We start from the raw sequence: 19,239 nt of genomic DNA, 5'->3' as shown, positions 1-19,239 counted from the left end.
TTGAACATACTGTATGTATCTCTGCAAGTTGGTATGAAAATTAACGGAAGAGGTTTAGCTTCCATAGATACACCACCACATCTCCTCCTCTTTCCAGCATATGAGGAGAGCCAGATCTAGTCCTTCAGGATTTGCCCAAGAGAGATACAACTGATTCTCTCACCTTCTGCTTTGCAACACTGAGACATGTGTGAGCAAGAAATAAAGCAAGAAAATGTATAAAATTTATATACCTTTACGACAGGTACATATCTTTATGCCATTATGTGCATTATATGCAACATGTAGTCATGTTTTAAATATTTTTAAATAGCTTAGTATTGCAGGACAGTTGAACTGTCCAGTCTTTCCAGTGCCTGTGCTAGCCTTTCCTGTTTCTGTCTTACATATTGCAGCGTGATCTGGCTGTAACAGACCAGTGGAGGCACTCAGGTATAGTGGTGATACCAAGACTAACTCTGATCTGTGGTAGCGGGTGGCAGTTCTTAGGTTTCAGGTCCAGCTGTGTGCCCCGTGTCCCACATGCACATTTGGGTGAGATCACTGCGTACACCCTTGTTGTCTCATACGTTAGAAACCTGTCATGGTTTGTCCTGGAAAGAGCCTAGGCTCCTGATCCAAAAAGAAGCTGCGATGCCATCCCCTGAGTTCCCTGTCTGGTTGGCTGGAGGGCTGAGGCCCTGGAGCCTGGTGCTCAGCTAAGATGCAGCTACCTGGCGACACAAAGAGTGAACCCCATTCTCCTCTGAGGCCCCCGAGGAAAGGGGTGTTTGTATCCATATGGCCGCCTGTTGCCCTTGGCCTTGTGCTTTTTGACCTGTCATATTTAATTGAATTTCTTTATTAAACCCTCCGTAGCCGACTGCTTTCTGTGGCAGTAGTAAGTCATAACATGGTTTGTTTAGGCTTTGTGTTTTAAAAGCATGCTGTCCCTTTCTGTGATAAGATGTTGTGTATTTTGAAATCACTGATCTGATGTATACATTTTACAGTATACAGAACTGAAATACTTCCAAAAAAAGTTATTATTTAGACTTACATACGATCTACAAAATACAAAAAAGAAAAATTAGAAGCTTAGTGTGTGTTGAAATCTCTTCATATTTATGGCCTTTAAATACTGGCCTATCCCAATAACCAAAATAGCTGGTGAGTCAAAATTTAGCAACTTTCGAGTTAGGCAAATGATAACTACATATACTTGTATTTACCCAAATAAAAGTCCGGATAAATATTCTGATTCTCAAAAGAACATTTATAACATGGAAAAAAATCACTGCCAGAAGGAATCCTTCTGTAAGCAGCACCATGGATTACGCGTTGACGATGTATTTATTTTTCGCGGACGTGTGTAAGCGCCGCTGTGAGTCTGCGGTAGTTGGCGCTGGCAGGAGCTCCCGGGGTCACGATGGTGCCCGCGGCTGCGTCGCGCCTCCCCGTGCTCCCACGGCGGTGGGTGTCAGCGCTGGCCACGCGGCTCCCCAGCCGCCACAAAGCCCCATCCCTGTGCGTGGAGGTTACACACTCCCCACGGCTACCAAGACCCTGCTCCCCGAGGAGCCTCCTGGCCTCAGCCGCCTACGTGTTAGGAAAGTTAAAGGATTATTTTACTTTGCTTACCTCATTTCAAGTTGGTATTCGTGTAATGAATTCTGCTTTAGTTATACAACTCTATAGGGTGTTTGCTTTAACCATGCTACATAAAATGTTATGGTGGATTAATAGTGGAATAATTTCCCTGTGGAAAATAATTATGGCTCTGACCCTCCTGGATTCAGAATAAAATGCTGCAGGGATAAGAGAACTTATTATTGTTAACTCCCTAAAATCTACCAGACCCCTGGAATTGAAAAATATTACCTGATGTGGTTTGGGTACATTTTTCATGCAGTAAATTATCATGATATAGGTTGAAAGATGCTTTCCTTTCCAAGTCTTCTTTAGCTTTTATGTCATTGAAGAGAATCTTTTTTTTTTTTGATTAGCTCAAACACTTAGTTGTTTGTCTAAAATCTCATCATAGAAGTCATTACTAAACCCATCAGGACCTGCAGCTGTGTTAGCATGATTTAAAATCCTTATAAAGTCCCCCCATATTTGCCAGCAGTCCTAATTATCACATTAAATGCATGGCAATGACAGGAAAAATGTAACTTATCAAAACGATTATGAGTGGTTTTGAAAACGTGAAAACATTTTGTTTGAAAGCAGAAAAATGCAACTGTTAAAAGAGGCTTTAAACTGTTTTTAATATATAGCTAAGCAGTTACAACCTCTTTTCATTTGACTGTTGATTTTATTATTGGAAATAATTGTTCGATTTCATTTTAAGAGGCTGGCTAAGACAGTTTATCCCCCTTAACATCTTACAAGTTTCCTTCAGTATATATTGCTATATACATACCATGATAAAAAGATATTAAAATAGGTAAGTCAGCCACTGAGTTTGCAATAGGTCAAAATCAAGCCCTAATTGTAAAATATCATATGCTTATGCATCATAGTAGTATTTAAGAGCGGGCTTAGAAGCTGCATGTTCAGTGCTTGCTGAATGGGCATCTTTTCTAGAGTTCTTTTTATCCCCTTGCTTCATGGATGACCTCAGACCCGACACACCTCATAAAACCCAATCTTTACAATGAACATAGAACTATTATTTTTTTTGCTTGGAGTTCTCTGTGACATTCATTGCTATAATACAAGACTTTCATAAATGAATTAGTTTCTTACACTGCAACAGTTCCTTGAGTGAAGTCAGCTTCAGCTTTATTCAGAAGGAACTGGAATTTCACCTGTTCAGGATGCAGTGATTTTAAGAGTTTTGATGAAGATGTGACAGGACAGTTTTTCAAAGTGCTTGGTAAGGCTTATTTAAAATTTTCCATTGTATTTTTCCCATTCGCTTTATTTTTATCAGTGTTGATTGAAATTAACATTTGCCTTAGCCAAAAAGAAAAAAAAAGAAAAAACATTTTGGATACTGATCTAGGATAGTCTGATTCAATTTTTATTTTTGCAAGGATTTTTTTTTTAAGTTTTGTTAAAGTTCTATCCTTACTGTTTCAAAACAGCACCATTCAATTTTTACAGCTGAAGTAACACAAAATAAGGAACAAAGCAAAATATCCATATTTAAATTGTTTCATGGGAATTTGTTTTTTTCCTTCTGTACAGTTTCAGTACTAGCCCAGCTTCAGTACTTTTCACTAGACAGCTTCCCTGCGTTTGTCCTCTCTCAACAGCAGTCCCTTTTATAGTCTCCTTATCATTCAATGCACATTTTCCAGCTTCTGTTGCGACAAAGCGAGGAGCCACATAAGTGATTGTCTCATTCCTTACCTAAGTCCAATTAATTCCTGGATTATGGTCTCCCTGTGCATTGAATGGGGCAAGCTCTTCCTTTTTTCTTTCTTTTTCAGGCCGCTGGGTTGAACATGTCATTAAAGACCCTCATAACGCGCACACACGCTGGCGGAGGCCTCCAAGCTGGGTTACCAGGGCAACCTTCATCCTGACATATCCCAAATTTTGGGTGCTTTAACTGTGCAGCCATACTGTGCTTTTGTAGGACTGCGCTGTGGAAAACAAAACCAAACACCCCCCCATGCCTTGATCCATTGGTTCTTCATTTCCTGGCCTCTATTTCAGTTGCTCCTTGTTGAATTAGTTTGAATAGTCAGGCTCCCCCAGTGGTCCTCACCCTCTTCAGCTCATACAGTAGGTGGAAGCAAAAGGAGCCCATTTGAGATCATCTGCAGATGCTAGTGCAGATCATGCCCAAGGGTCTGTAGGCTCCCCTGTCTCTCGTCTCCTTCAGTTTACACCGCTTTGCACCAACGCACCTCTTCCTTCTTCCTTGAGACCCACTTGTTTTCCTTCCAGCAGGTTTTGCACCTATTTGTTGCACCTGGCACAATCCTGCTGCCTTCCCAGCTCTTGCTCTGACTCATCTTTCTGTTCCTGTCCTTCCTATCCCCCGTGTTTTACTTCTATCCCTCCTATCTCTTGTCTTTGCCCTCCCGTTGCGCTCCTACCTCTAGGTACACTTGCCTCTAGTTGGGTCTCCATGCCCTTGACATTCAAGAATTGTATTGTATCACTGTGAGTTTTGTTTTGTTTTTGTTTTTTTAATAGTGGGTATTCAGCAAATTTCCTTTAACTTTGGTCTTGGAAATGGCTGAATAGTTTTTGGCTGAAAATTTTCCAGTGAAAAAGTAACAACAACATGCCCTGGCTGATTATGGCCTCAGCTAAATTCTGATCATGGAAAACTTTAGTTTGAATGGTTGAAGTTTTGCATAATTATGTCTACCCAAGACAGACACTTAGGATACTGAAAGTATGAGGCAACGTCATTACCAGATTTCAATTTAGTATAGAGTATGTATCACTCTTTTAGTATAGGTCCTTAATTTTCAAGTTAAGTTTGTTAGACTTAGAAAGTAATTCATACAGCCAACTTTTTTATTAATGTGAGCAATTATATTTTTCAATTTGAATATTTCTGACACGTCTCTGAGGTGCTGGAATCAGCATATCCCTTATTATGCCCATTAGTTACAACAGAGAAAAAACATCACTGGAGAAGCATAGTCTCTCTAAACATAACAAATGAAGACAGGCATTTAGACGATTGATTTGTTGCATCAAAGAAGCTAGAAAAAATGAGATGTCACACAAGAAAAGATTATTTGAGCACAAAACCAAAAAGTTAGAGTTGCTGAGAAGAAAAAAAAAAGAGAGAATATAACATTTAGAAGGTGCAAATTTGCTATACCCTATTAACATGAAAACTGCCAGATTATGAAAGTAACTATAGAAAAATCAATTTGTACAAAAATATCTTGCATTATTTTGGAATGAGGATTTTGTTATTATTATTTATCTCATTTTAAGTCTTTACCTCATTTTTGCCTGAGAGAAAAAGTTGTTTCCTTAGTACCTTTGACAGTTCGGGTGGGTTTCCAGAATCTAAAACAGTCTCCTTGCTAGGAAGCCATCTGCCACTTGCCCTTAATCATTTCCACAATCCATATTGCCCAAATGAGCAGCAATGACTGATATTTTCACAGTTTCTTTTTTCAAATTATCTTCCCAAATAAAAGCAACCTGGTTTCAGAGGATTTGCAAGCATCTTGAAGAATTCTTTGTGTGTGTTCAAGAATCTGGCTTCAAGTGTTTAGTTTTTTGAGAGTTGACCTTCTAATCTGGAACACAAAAATGGAATGTCTGCATTTCAAACATGCAATCCTTGGATATGCTGAGTTTCCTACAGTCCTACTAATTAGAGTTTTCCTTTTAAACTGGCAGTTACGGGTATAAGTAGTACTGAAATTTTGGCAATAAGAATATGGACTTCAACTTCAGCTCCCAAGGGTTATCTTTGTACTAGTTGAAATTACTCCTATTTCGACTTAGCTGTCCTGGTGTGAAACTACCTCTTGGGCAATCACAACATAAGAATAAAAGTTGAAAATGTATGTACACATTAGGTAATATTTTTGGCAACACATACAATGCTTCCGAACACTAGTGATGTAGTTATTATAAAGCCACAGGTAAAATAAGAATCAAATTTTGATCCAGAATTTGCTGAGTTACTACTTGTCTTTATTCCCCTCTTGATTGGAATAGGTGATAAGGTAAACAGAATTCAGTCCTCTTTGGAAAGCCTTCTGCTCACAGATATGTTGATACCACAGTAAGATTCACCCCATGATAAGATGGAATGCAGTTTTATTACACAGCAGAATGCAAGCAAAGCCAATTAAAAAAAGAAAACAAACCTCTATCTCATAGATTCCATATGTGACCCTCTCCCACAGGAATAGGAAGTAGACCCCAGAAACGTTATTTTTGGTATTAAAATACTATGTCAAAAAAAAAATACTTGGAAAGAAAACCAAAACTATTCCAATTCTGGTAGGCTAAGCAAGGACAGCTTTGATTTAGAATGTTTTATTTTGCACAAAAACTGAATGCATCTCCTTAAGCGTGTAATGCTTTAGCATCATGGGATTCAGAGTTTGGGAGAAGACTGCCCTATTTATGGGCCGTTGGAGAAGAGACTGAAACTCAGATTTATTCATCGTGTGTGCCTGTGGAACTCGTACTTAGTGTTTATTCTCTCTGTGAGTGTCTGAACAAGCAAAACAAGTAAAACTGTGCATACCGTTGCACCATTTCTGGGGCTCCCACGCAGGGGCTGATTTCTCAGAAAACAGCTTTCCCCAAGCGCTGTGCCTGCTCTAATTAGGGATGTGCCGCTCGGGATGAGGGCAGGCAGGGCTCGGAGAAACCTCGTGGGCTGCCGCAAAACCTGTTCCTGCCTCCCTTGTTGCCATGGAGCTCTGGAGGGTTTGACAAGTCCGGGCGCTTGTGGGTCTCGTCTTCGCACCCCACTCGCCTCTTGAGTTTCTAGGAGGCTCTGGGTAACATTTGACAAGGCGGATTTCTCGTCACAAACTTAGCATCCCATGCTAAGGGGCACTTTGTAGACACTTGAGAACTTCTGAACCTGCTCAGGGAAGTCCATCATCCCCTGGAGCCTGGAAAATCCCTAATTTCTCAAGGAACAGGCGCATTATCGGACAAGATGTAGGTGTAAATTAGGTTAACTTTAATCTGTCATAGTCAAGATTAAAACATGGCTTTGCAGGGATAGAAATAGCCACCAAAATGTTCCATGAGAGGCAGCCATGCAGGTCTAGGTCGTATTTAGCAAATTGTAGCTGCTTGCGCGTCTCAACTGGCCTGTGAGCCTGGCTCCCTAGCAATGTGCGGGAAGGGTCTCAGGAGCCTCCCTTCTCTCCCCACTCTGCACCGTGAGCTGTGGTTATCCCAAATTTCCTCCCTGGGCTTGGACTATCTCCTCCAGCCTGTCTATTCTTCCCAAGTACTCATAACTGGACGCTAGGATATTGCATGGTAAGTGAACATCATCTGCCTGCTCTTCTACTTAACAGCACTGCGAGGGAGCAGTGAAAAGCCGCATTTGTGAAAAACAGCAACTTTCCAGCCGTTCTGCGAGACTCCTAAGGCTGAATTTCGCATGCAGCAAAGCGCGGCACGACGCGCGTTTGGCAACAGCGCTCGCACACCGGCTGCAGACAGTCCCGCGTGTCACTAACAACGTCGCGACCCTTCTCGCTCCTCATCCCCCCTGCCGGGGCGGCCGCGCGTCGCTCCCCACGCGCGGCCGCCCCGCGCGCGCCCACTCACCTGCCGCCCCCTCCCCGTTCCGGCCACGCCATTGGCTGGCGCCGCTGCCCGTCTCGGCGCCGGCACCGCCCCCGCGGGCAGCACCTCGGCGCGGCGCGGCGGCTCCCGCGCAACATGGCGGAGAAAGTTGCGCCGCGGGGCGGCCGCGCTGCCGCCTCCTGCTCGTCCTCCTCGTCCTGCTCCTCGGAGGAAACTCTGTCGGAGGAAGGAGAGAGCGGGTTCGCCTCCAGCGCGGCGGCTCCCGGCGCGGAAGCGGCTCCCGGCGGCGGGAGGGAAGCGGACGGCGCCTCGCTGGAGGAGCGGGATGAGGAGGTGCGGGACGGGGCGCTGGAGCCGGGCTCGGCTCCCTGCTCGCCGCACGGCGGAGCGGCTTCTCTCTATATGTGTTTTTCCTTAAAACCCCTCGTTTTCGTGCTCTGCCCGCGTAGCAGCGCCCTGGGTTTTGCTCTGCAGTAAAACCGCGGTTTTTTCGTGCCCGCTCCGCGCTCTCCCTTGGCGGCGGCTCCCCAGCCCGTTGCGCGCTGCGGTCGCTGCTGGACGCTGCGCAGCCCGTGCTGGCTCTTGGCACTTCCAACGCGTTTGTATTTTGCGGGCAACTTCTTAACGTCTTCCCAGGCGGTGCTGCGCAGCTGCCCGGGCAAGAGCTCTGGAGACCCTCGCGTGTTAAAGGGCTGTCTGTGGAGCCCCGGCTGAAGTTACTTCCATGAGTTACGCTGTGGTTTCCAGGAATGCTCCCCTCACAGTAGCGGCTTGTTTGGAGAGTTCCTGTTTTCTTCTCCTTTCCTGGTGCCTCTGCTGTTGCACTGATACAACTGTAGGACAACATGATGAATTGGATCTAAAAATAACTGTCTTTTTTTTTTTTTCTTTCCTTAAATACTCAAACTTGGATTATTTTTCTGGTCTGTTTCAACTGCATGATCCCCAAAAGGGCAGCGTGGACATACAGCTGGGTGCATTTAGGATAGTAGCAGAATAAGCAACACTCTGTTCACATCTCTATTTATTACACATATTTATTTATTTATTTATGCAGAGAGATGCAATCTTGCTTTACTTCTTGAGCAGCAGAGAGCTCTTAGGTGCTGTTAGGTGCCGTTAGCATGCTGTGCACCTTGGGGTGATGCATCCTGCTGCTCAGCAGGGCTGCTCTGTGTGGGCTTGGGGCTGTTTTTCCCAGCGGTGCCCGGCTGGCCGGGAGCTCAGCTGGTCAGCCCACAAATTGCCATGCACAAGGACACAGGGCTCCTGTTTGGTGAGCTCGCCTCGGAGCAGCCGCCTGCTTGTCAAGCCTGGCTATTTCTGTGTTTTTCCTTGGAGGTGAATTACAGGCAAGCTTTGAGCTGAAAGTGTAGGGAAGGTAATCCCTGAAAGAAGTCGGCGTCTAATTCTGCTAAAAGCCAGTAGAATTAGACATTTCTACATGGGGAATTCATACCTCATTTGCAGTAATACTAGAACAGATCAGCATAAACTAATTTTAATGTAGTGGGAAAGGCTGCCTATGTACATAGCTGTTATTTTCCGTCTCCTTTTTTTGCCTCTGTTAGATTGTTTTTATTACCTTAAAGCAAGCTTTTCTGTTTTTGTCTCTTGTGATAGGGCTTTGCCAGTCTTGCCATTTTGGGGTAGTCAGTGCTTGCATCTGGATTCATACCCAGCTGAAGAACTACCTGACAAATCACCCTGTGGAGACATCTTTTTTTGTGTGTGCAAGGACCCCGAAATGCTTTAGAGTGCAGAAATGATATAATGCATACCAGTGTAAAACTGAAATAACAGCTGTTCCTTGTGTATTGAAAGCGGCAAGGGCAGTGGTGAAGGATGAGTGTAAGGTCTGAGACGAATGTGGCAATGACTGCAGGCGTTTCTGTTCGTGCTACCTGCCAGAAGCACAGCGTGGAGGCATGGGCTCCAAGGCACCTTTTCCACACTGACGTGCTACTAAATACTGTCAAAGAATGAAACCTTGCGTGTTCTCTCCAGCATTATGAGTTACAGCAGTTTTATGGATTGCCAGTGCTTTATTTTGCTCTTCTAGGCATCATTCACCTCTTGCCCTGTATTGGTTCCTGTTTCCAACTTGGTGGAATAGTCACTACTGCTTAGTAGCCTTCAGACAGCACTGCTCATGGTCCAGTTACCTCTGCTTGTTGCTACTTTGTAGACTGTTTAAGTTCTTTAGAGCCATGACATAGAATTATCTTCAAATTAAATCTGTAAATGAGTAAATAGAAAAGAGTGCACATGGAAGAGGATGCCCATTACTTCATGTGTTTAAGGTTTCCAATAGACCTATTTGTTCTCCTTTTGACATTGTATATAACATACTTGAGAACTTGAATCTTGTCTCTTCCTAGACTTCTTTAGACTAAACAACTGCAGTGCCTTTAATCTTCCCCTGTAGTATGTGTTTCCAGACATCGGATCATGCTCACTGCTGTCTTGTGGACGCTTTCCAGCTGGTCACATCTGTCTTCAAGCGTGACATCAAAGCCAGGATGCTGTACTCCAGCTTAGGCCTTGCCAGAGCTGGCCAGAGCAGCAGGGTTATTTCAGATGTCTCAAGTGATGTTATTGTTTACGTAGCCTGAACTGCTCTGTTGCAGCTTGTGGTGTCCACTATAATGTTTAGGTCCTCTTCTGAAGAATCACGTGGATGTTTATATCCTCCCCAGAGGAATGCTTCAGCTCCCCAGCTCAATGGGGGCAATGGGTGTTGGCACTTGCAGTGGGAGTGCTTCTGTAGTACCCAGAAACTACATCGGAGATTAGATAGCTAGTGATGCCAGGGCTGAAAGACACCATTCCTGGGGGGAAATGAGGAAAGGGGGATGTTTCAGGCTGGGAAGAGAGAGAATATCATTCTTTTTCCCCCTGCTATCACTATTTCAACATTCTATTCCAGAAACATTGACTTTTTTTAAAAAAAAAAAAAAAGCTTATGAAAGCAGTCTATCATCTCTTATTTCATGTATGCAAGAGCTCATGAGAGCTCACAAGATGTTCACCACTTTTAAAGATTTTTTTTTTCCAATATCTTTCTCTGAAGTCTTAGGTGCCTGAAAATGAAACTCGATCATAACCTAATGTGAGGAGACTTTTTCTGCAGCATCAGTGCCTTGAAATGCTGTGACTAGCCAGCTCCTGAAAGGCAGTGTTGTAACAGGGTGTTAATGGAGTAACACAGGGTATTTGCCTGCGCTTGGAGGTGGGTGGGGAAAATCTGCTGACAGAGGCAGGATTGCATGGTGAAGGACTCCAGAGGCGAACCCTACGTGGAGAGAGGGAGTATCTCCTAGTACAGCACAGTTCTTTAATTTTAAAGGGCTGTTCTCTGCTCTACTTCCTACAGGGAGAGCCTTGGAGAGTCTTTTTCAGACTTGGTGCAGATATGAGACAGGGGAGCAGCATGAGCTTTTATAGTGTGGCTGTCTGAAGTCAGTGCAGACTGGGATTACAGGGAAAGGGATAAATTCAGGAATTAAAAAAAAATCCTCATATTCTGTTCAGCGCCATTTCTATCTTCTGCATAATAAACTTTCATCAGGCAAAAACATTCCTGGGAGTAGGAAGCTTGTTTTATTACACTCGTTGAAACAAAACACAGACACCCAGTCTGTGTCTTACAAGGCAGGTAAAAGCTCACTTGGGTTCATCATGTTTCTTAAGAAGAAGAGAAGGCAAGCTACAGATTCCTTGCTCGTGTCAGTTATCTGGAGGATCTGTGGGGGAAGGTGAGACTGTGTCCCTTGGTGTCGTCTGTCTTTCCCATCTCTGTCAGCTGATCTGCTGGCAGATTATCTTTCTGCAAACCTTGTCACGGTAACCGGGAATGTGCTTCGCTTACCAGAGCTCATTAACTGCTCTGAGAAGGTCAGTAGTCTTTCAGGGAGCGGTAATACCGGGTGATGTAGCACAGCTGGCTTTGCCTGAAATGGTATCAAAAATTTCTAAACATGCCAATATCTTCCAAATGTCCATAGTGAGTCCTCTTCCATGTTTTTGTATAAATATGGTACTGAAGTGGCTATCTAGAGTTGGTAGAGTTGGTCCTTCATTGAAAAGACAATTTTTTTTCTCATGAAAAATGTCCACCGATCTTTGGAGTAGATATACTATGTTTTTCCTTCCATCTTAATGCATCCCTTCTAGTGATAAGACTCTTCATGGTGCAGAATGAGAACTGCAAGAGCTTTGTCTGTTACTACTTATTCCTCATCTCCATCTGCCTTTTTGCTGTTTATTTTGCAGTGACTTCAGGAGAGCTGCATGGAGGGAGTTAGTTTCTGAGAAATGAAGACTGTGCCATGAAGGTGTTCTTAGTGAGGTGAGGGGGGTGGCAAAGAGAGACTCCTCTGAAAACTCTTCTCTTACACATTTCTCTTTAAGTGTATGTCCACTACAGAGCTGCAACATCTTATGTAGCTGTAGCCTTACAGATTGTCTGTCAGTTCTTCACCCAATAAAACTAGAGTTTATTTGGAGAGAGAGGAAATCAAAATACTTTGGGGTAAAGGGGCAAGTGTGTGGAGTCAGTGTTTACATGTGCATCCTTAGATAACGAAGATGGTGGTACTTTCAAAATGTGACTATAATCTAACTAGTTTTTCTTGCTGCCTTTTCTTCCCAACCTCTCCCAGCTATTTCTACCAAAGTATTAACCATGGGACATGCTTAGGCTGGGGAGAGATATCACAGATTTTTATTTTAATTGTTTCAGACTCTTGTCTGTGCTAACATTGGATCATCCCCCCTCGCAGCACCCTGGATGCTGCAGCTCCCTCAAGATGAATTGCCTAATGTTCGTGCAAGCCTTAGATCGCACTGAGGAGTAGTAACCCTGGCATGAAGTGGGCTGTGCGCTCGTGTGTGTGAGAGCGATTGCAGTGGGATTAGCTAAACGCTCATCAGCCTAGTGCAACCACAAAATTGCTCTCGGTATGAGCCAGCGCAACAACAATTTCTTTGTTTTTTAGGTATATTTGTAGTAGCACTTTAAACACCTTGCCCTTTAAGCCTGTAGGGCTGACTCAACAGTCATTTAAAGCACTTCTTGATTTGCTTTTAGGACTAAAAAATGTATGTTTTGCTCCTACTGAAGCTTTCTGTGTGCTGAGAAGGCCTGTAAGATATGAGCTGATGCATACCAGCAATTGCTCCAGAAATGCCCCGGGCCAGGGAGAGACTCTCGACTGTGGCCTTCAGCAAGTGTTGCTGTGTGCTCCTGCCTGAGGTGTGAAGCTCCCTGCACTAATGTGTGCCGTTCTTCAGAGCCTGTTTCGAGGCACTTGGTGTGAGCAAGACAGTAGCTGTGGTGTCTCTCTTCTCATTCCTTCCACATGAGTGCTGAAAAGGCAAGTTCATGTGTTGAGGTGCACTTCTGTTTTCATGTGCCAGAACTGCTGAGATACTTAACATCCCCTTGGAAAGGGGGGGAAGAAATGATCATCCTACTCTTGAAACAGAAATTTGAATGTATTCAGAAAAAGTGACTTAGTGGCCCGATCGAGTGAGGCCTGTATTAGGAAGGTGGGTGAGGAAGACCCTGCCTGTTTGCCCGTTTTGCTGCTGGATTTGAAGTAGCCTGTTCAGCCTCTGACCCAAGTTTGGTCCTTTTAATAGTTTGACAAGTGGCAGAGGGAGGCATGAAGAGCAATATCCTGGTTTTGTTTCCTTATTTCCTGCTCCAGTGCAATGCCAAGTGGAGCTGCATGTCGTGGGGTGCCAGGTGACGTGTGTGCGGCTGCTGAGCCCCTGGCAAAATCCTCACGTGGGCTTCAGAGCGCTGCAGTCTGAGGGCTGCCATGCTTCCTTCTCTTGTTTGAGCCTCAAGATTGGTGTTTTCCAGCTTTTTCTCTTGCAGCTGTGAGATCATTTTTGAAAGGTTTTTGCAGTTGAGTGTACAGGGTTTTGAGGAGGAGACTGGTGCCTGCAATCGTGAAATGCTGGCAACTCTGTTAAATGAAAGGAGCTGGGAAGGAGAGAGATGCTGGTTCCCGAGAAGGAGCTTGCTGAGAAGGTGGATGTAAACGAGCGCGAGCTGGTGGCCAACAGTCCCTGCTTTGACCCGGCGCTGGGAGCCTCCTGTCACTCCTGCTGTGCTGCTCAGCGCCAGCGGCTGCGGAGCTCCGCTGAGGGGTCTCCCGTGGAGCTTCCTTGCAGCGCGTGTCCTGCCCGGCGGGACCGGCATCCCACCCCCCGCCGCACGGATCCCTGTTTGCGGAGCGCCTTGCGAGCCGAGCGTGCCCAGGGCTGGCGTTCAGGTGCTGTGTTGCTCTGTAAAGAGCTTGGCAGCCCCCTCCGCAGTCTGTCCTTTCTTCCCTGGGTGTCTCCACGTGTTAAGCGGGAAGCAGAGATGAACGCTTTTTGAATGTACTGGTATTACTTGCAGGCATGAACTCATAAAAGATTTTATTTTTTATTCTTAGAAGTTTGAGCAGCTCTGTAAGTGACCTTCAGTGGAAGCAAAAAACCCCTATTCTTCCAAAGAGATTAAATATGGATGAAGATAACTGATTATAAGATGGCAGCCTGTAAAGTCAAGCACAGAAGATGAATTCCCTGTTGCTTGGCAGAAAATCGTGCGTATTACATACTCTTTGCAGTATTCTGCTGCAACAACCATGTATCTTAATATATCCTTCTGTCCCTTCAACACCTTTCTTAATACCCTAAGGGAAATGCTTATGTACTGAGTGACAAACCGTCTTTGTGAGGCCACTCTGGTGGGACAATGTAGTTAATTGCGTGTGGACTATTAATGATCCTGTTGTCTGTAATAGCCCTGCTACCCTGAGGAGAAGGGCTGTGGGTGAAGGGAGCAGCTGAACTACTGCAGCAAGCCCCTAATCTGAACTTAATTCTTACCTCGGGAAACTTTTGCTGCTGTGTGGTAATGTTATAGCTCTGGCTCCGTGGATGCTTTCGTTGCAAGGCTGGGTTTCAGGCCATGTAACACAAGTGTCTTGGATATCTTTCATGTTGTGCTTCAGGTTTCATGCATAGCGCCTAACAGGAGAGAGGGGGTGAACGTGCATGATGCATTGTGGCCTGAGCTAGCTAGCAGAACAAATTATTTACGGAAGTCACGGGAAAACCTATGGCTCGACTGGGTCTTCACTGTTTTGATAAGTACATGAGCTAGTGTAAACTCTGTGGATGTGTTTTAACCTGTTATCAGTGGTTCCTTCCCCTGTTTATTTGTTCAAATGTGGTTGTATTGGTGGAGCAGTGGTGATAGTGCTGCACCATTGCACAGCATGCTCCAAAGTTAAAGCTGTCATTGATTTCCTTGGGACAGCTCTGCAGGGAGTTGAAAGGGTTATTGATGTCTTTAGAAAATGTGAGCCTAACTTGCAGGCCGAGTAGCAGAAGCAGCATGGAGGCAAACTTGGACATGCCCTTACTGGCCACTGCAGGGCAGTGACTCCGTCATCCTTGGGCAGGCTGAGCTGTGGAGTGTGCTGGACCACCAGCTATACCTTGGAGCTGTAGCAGGGCTTTGTGTTGCACTGATCCTGCCCAGAGAGGGTGCGTAGGCTCTAACTGCATGTGTCTTAAAGCAGCTATAGGGCATCTGGTCTCCTCAGAAAGAGGACTTGACTTAAAGAATATCTGTGTTGGTTTCTGATGCTGCTGTGTGCTGTGATGAGTGCAGCCTTCTCTCCTGGCAGCAGATTTTGTGATATCCCCTGCTTTGCTTCCATGCAAGCTCAGCATGCTTGGCTTATCATAAGGGGTAATAGAAACTGCATATCGAAGCAGCTGAAAACTCCAGGAGCTACAGACAGACAGATCTCACGTTGCAGGTGAAACAGGAGACTTGCAGGAGAAGGCTTGGGCTGTGGAGCTTCACATAGGGGAGGGTGCAATTGGAGCTGATGAGGAGAGAGTTAATGTATAAATGACTTGTGCTAGGGAACTTTCTGCACAGTGTTCAACAACCTTTCTGCTTTTAACTCCGTGACTATGGGCAGTGTGTTAACAGGGCCATTAGACACAAAATGAAGAAAGAGGTGTGTTCAAAATGCATAAAACTGCAGCAGTGCCATCGGGCACCTCAGATGCTGTTTGAGTGCCTTCAGGCCCTGCAGTTGGGTCGCGTGGCCTCCCCTGAGCGTGGCCTTGAGCCCAGCTGTGCCAGGAGCTGCTGCGTGGCGCCTGGCGCGCAGTGCAGCCAGAGCTATAGGTGTCCCAGGGATTTACCAGCAGGTGCTGTAAAGTTTTGTAGCTGTATGAACTAAAACATTCTCATTGCAGGTCTGATTTTCTCAGTGTGGTGCTTGTAGGTGGTGTTTTTGGCATGGTGATTAAGCAAAGAAAAAGTAAATTGCAGAAACTGCAGATGAGAATGAATGAGTGTTAAATCACGGATCTGTTGCTATAAAAGAAAGTCAGAATCAGGCTTAGTGAACTGAGCATCTCTCTGAATCTAGGCTCTTGTTCAGGTCAAATAGGGGACATTTTTTTCAAAGTATATTTGTGCTGGTGTCTTGTCTGTAGTTGACTGCAGCTACTGAAATCCTGCAGGCTGCCTGAAAGGCTGCTTAAAAGGAAAAAGATAAAATTTTACTACTTTTATAAACAAATGACTTAAATCCTAGTGAGCTCCCCCTAATTACCCTAATGCCATTTCTTTAAATCTTTCCACATGGGAACTTTCATGGATTGCATTGCAGAGAGGTTAGTCTGAGACTGAAACTTTTCTGTACGCTTCCTTGCCAGCGGATCCTGCACTTGGTTGGGGATGAGCTTTATGTAAAGAAAGGCTTCTTGCAGAATTGCTAGTCCCGCAGCACAAACAGGGTAGCAAAACAGTTTTGCTGCCATAGGCAAGTAGTAATCACAAGGGAGCGGACTGTATTTGTGCTGTGCATGTCTGAGGGGGAGCTGACTTCAGACCAGCTGATTCCACGCTCTCATCCCATGGTGCGCCCTCCAGAGAGCAGCTGGAGTTCGGAGCATCTCCCACTTGAACTGAATCTAGAAGGAATCCATTTGTGTTAGGACCACTCCGTGTGGCAAACCAGAAAACAGTGCGTGGCGGTTGGTAGGTTGATGATTATTTTCTGAAGTGTAAGTTAAAGAACAGAATGAAAGTGGAGGCACTGATGCACAGCCAGGCACACGGGATTGGGATACCCAGAAGGACAGTGGACATTTAGTTTGGCCCAGTTTTGCTGTCTTGGGCCTATTCTGTATTGCACCCACATCAGAACATCTTAGCCACTTCAAGATTTTTTTTTCTAGTATGTGTTGAGCTTTATGCAATTGTGGATTTTCAGTGTGTTCTTCTGGATAAGGTTAGCAGGAGTTGGCCTTGGCTATGCTGTACACAGTCACTTCATTTGAGGTTCCTGGGTATGCTTGGGTGTGGTGTCTTTCATCAGTTGTTAATCCGTGCTCTTCATGGATTCCTGTTGAGGTCATGTGCTTTCATAAGAGAATTAACAGGTAGTTGATGATTTAATCTTCTCTGTTTTGATTTGAGTTTGGCAATCCACCTCTTACATGTCTCTCCTGTCCAAAGCAAAGTGATTTCTATCTGCCTTGATTTTTGTAGGAACTTTCTTCCTACGCATGGATACTACTGGGCACCTTCTTTCCTCTGTTTTGGTATAGTCCAGTCTGAACAGATCTGTCTACTAGGAAAGAATATGGAAGTGTTTGGCACAATAATCATCCTTAAAGATGATATACTTGCATAGATAAATGAAATACAAAAAAATCGCATAGTCTTCAGTACTCTTTCAGGGGTGTGGACAACTAGAGTGGCTTGGCCTCTTTTAACTACTGTCTGTTGGTGTTGCTAACAGATACCCCCTGCAGTTTGTTGTTGGGTAATTATATGGTGTCTCTACTTGCTCAGATCCAAATAAAGCCAGTTAAGCTGCTTAAACATTTGAGCAAAAGACATTCTCATAACAATAGGTACATGTTTACTGTAAATATAAGGCTAGGTCACAGAGCTTTATGTAGATATACATGAATAATTCCACTGAATCCATAGCCATGTTTGCGCATGGGCCCCTGTGTAAAGGGTGTTTGCTCATAGTTTATTTATTAGCAACCTTCAAAAAAACAAGCTTCTTGAATTTGATACTGTGGAGCATATAAAATCTATACCCATCTCCTGTCAGTATATCTGTTTTCATTTACCTTTGTTTAACTTCATAGTCAGGAGCATTTTTCTTCTTACCTTCTGTCACAAGCATTTTTAAATAAATAAATTAACACTTTTCAAAAATAATTAAAGTAGAAGTGAGGGGAATTAACTTTCAGGGCTTTTTCCTGCTGACCTAGCACTTGAATAAAACAGCTTTAGTGGTGATACCTTCACAGGCAAGCAAGCAGAAGGCCTCCTGAAACGGCTGAGAGTGCCTCTATATCACCCAGCACTTCGACTATGGGCTGAGGTTTTTGGATTTGTAAAACAGCACAAAAGAACTAGCCACTAAAGCATTCAGTGGTTTGATTATAAAAGCTGCTCTATTGAAAGTGTCACTGTCTGTTTTACCATACTGCATTCATTATGCACCGCACAAGTGTGTATACCCTGCGGTGATTATCTGTTAGGTGCATTTATGTGTGTGTGCAGCCATAAAGTGTGAACTCATAGAAGATATGAGGCAAAAACTGTCTTGGGCACAGATAACACAGCTGAGTGAAACCTTCCTTACTTGACTGTTGCCTGTGGATGCACGCAGCTGTAACACTGCTTTTTTGAGGCTCCGTGGAGTCCCTCGGGAATTGTCCAAGCGTCTGCGTCCCTGTTTGCTCACCCACACTTCCCTGTGGCTGCCGCATGCTTGCGCAGTTGGTGTCCGGGAGTGTGGCTTTGTGCATCCAGCCTGGATAGCTCCAGGTCGAGTTTGCTGAGAGTGTCTGCAGGCAAATGTACATCTGGCCTTTCAGAATGTGAGCTCTTCTTCCCTCTCTGTTGTCTAAAGCTGGAAGCCACATTTGGTGCTCATGTCCACCTACGAAAATACATCGTGTTTGGTGTAGTTGAGTGAGTTCATCCCTTTCTCATTAGAGGCTTTTAAGATACTCATTATGTTTTCTTCCCCTCAAAGTTCCTTGGATGTACACAGGAAGCTGAGTGCCATTGATGCTGCGGTGTGTAGAACTGAACGGCGGCGAGCTCAGGTACAGAGCTGTCACAACCAGTGCCTTGGAGCTCCAACCACGGTGCGCGTGTGTGTGTGCCTCCAAGGAAAACCCTTGGAGAGCTGGTAAATACAAACATTGATGCTGGCTTCATAATGCAAAGAGGTGCATTTCAGCTACGTGGATTTACTACATGGAAAGACAAGACTATTTGATTGTATTCTGTGAGAAGATGATTAAGTTGATTGATAAGATGAAGTGCTTGATCCATTTTTTTTTGAGTTCCCTTATCAGATGTGATTGACTTTCCCAGTTATTAGTACAGTCTTGCTGTTGCCTGTTTGTTCATCTTGATAGAGATACCACTTCCATTTCCATTAAGTCTTTCCATGACACTAAATTGGTATACGGAGTCATTAAAGAATTTTTAAAAATCAAATTTGTTCCTGTTACACTTCTATTTCAAAGGCTATTGCTTTAAAAAAGTAGAATCAGTAAAAGTTATGTTTCAGGTATTCTAAGAGTAGGACTGTGTTGTAGGGGAAAGTAACAATAATTAAAACTTTTTAATGACACGTTTACTTCTAGTGAAATAAAAGTACCAGGAAAAATCTTTTAATAAGTTATAACTTGGTTATTTGGCTCTTCAGATGGTGGATTTTCAAGTTGTTTCAAAAGTGAAAGGTTTAACAATGAAACAACTTAGTTATCTCAGCTGCATCTGTCCCGTATGAGTATTTGTGTATGAGTTCAGGGCTCTGAATCACATGGAGGGCAGAACTGTGCTGTTCATTTATTTGAAACTCTGGGAACTCAGCATTAATTGGATTAAGATTATTATATTTTTCCTAGCAGGGGGTCCCTCAAGAAAGACACAAAATACTTATTTCTTTTTCCATTGCTCTG

General features: G+C 44.2%; 1 protein-coding gene across 1 annotated transcript in view; it reads left to right on the top strand.

Annotated features, from left to right (window-relative positions):
• The first annotated feature begins 7,315 nt into the window (after positions 1-7,315).
• The window catches only part of LOC148594243 (uncharacterized), a 54,337-nt gene continuing 42,413 nt past the window's right edge, over positions 7,316-19,239 (top strand). The window contains exon 1 of the mRNA XM_088527308.1: positions 7,316-7,533. Within this exon, the coding sequence (XP_088383434.1) occupies positions 7,336-7,533 (198 nt within the window). The 5' untranslated portion in view covers positions 7,316-7,335. The remainder of the gene's footprint in view (positions 7,534-19,239) is intronic.

Source organism: Tinamus guttatus, unplaced genomic scaffold (genome assembly GCF_059628265.1).
Source record: "Tinamus guttatus ecotype Peru unplaced genomic scaffold, ASM5962826v1 Tinamus_guttatus_pri_ptg000277l, whole genome shotgun sequence".
NCBI classification, from domain to species: domain Eukaryota; kingdom Metazoa; phylum Chordata; class Aves; order Tinamiformes; family Tinamidae; genus Tinamus; species Tinamus guttatus.
The sequence above is the reverse complement of the archived record's forward strand: the minus strand, read 5'-3'. Positions and strand labels throughout refer to the sequence as shown.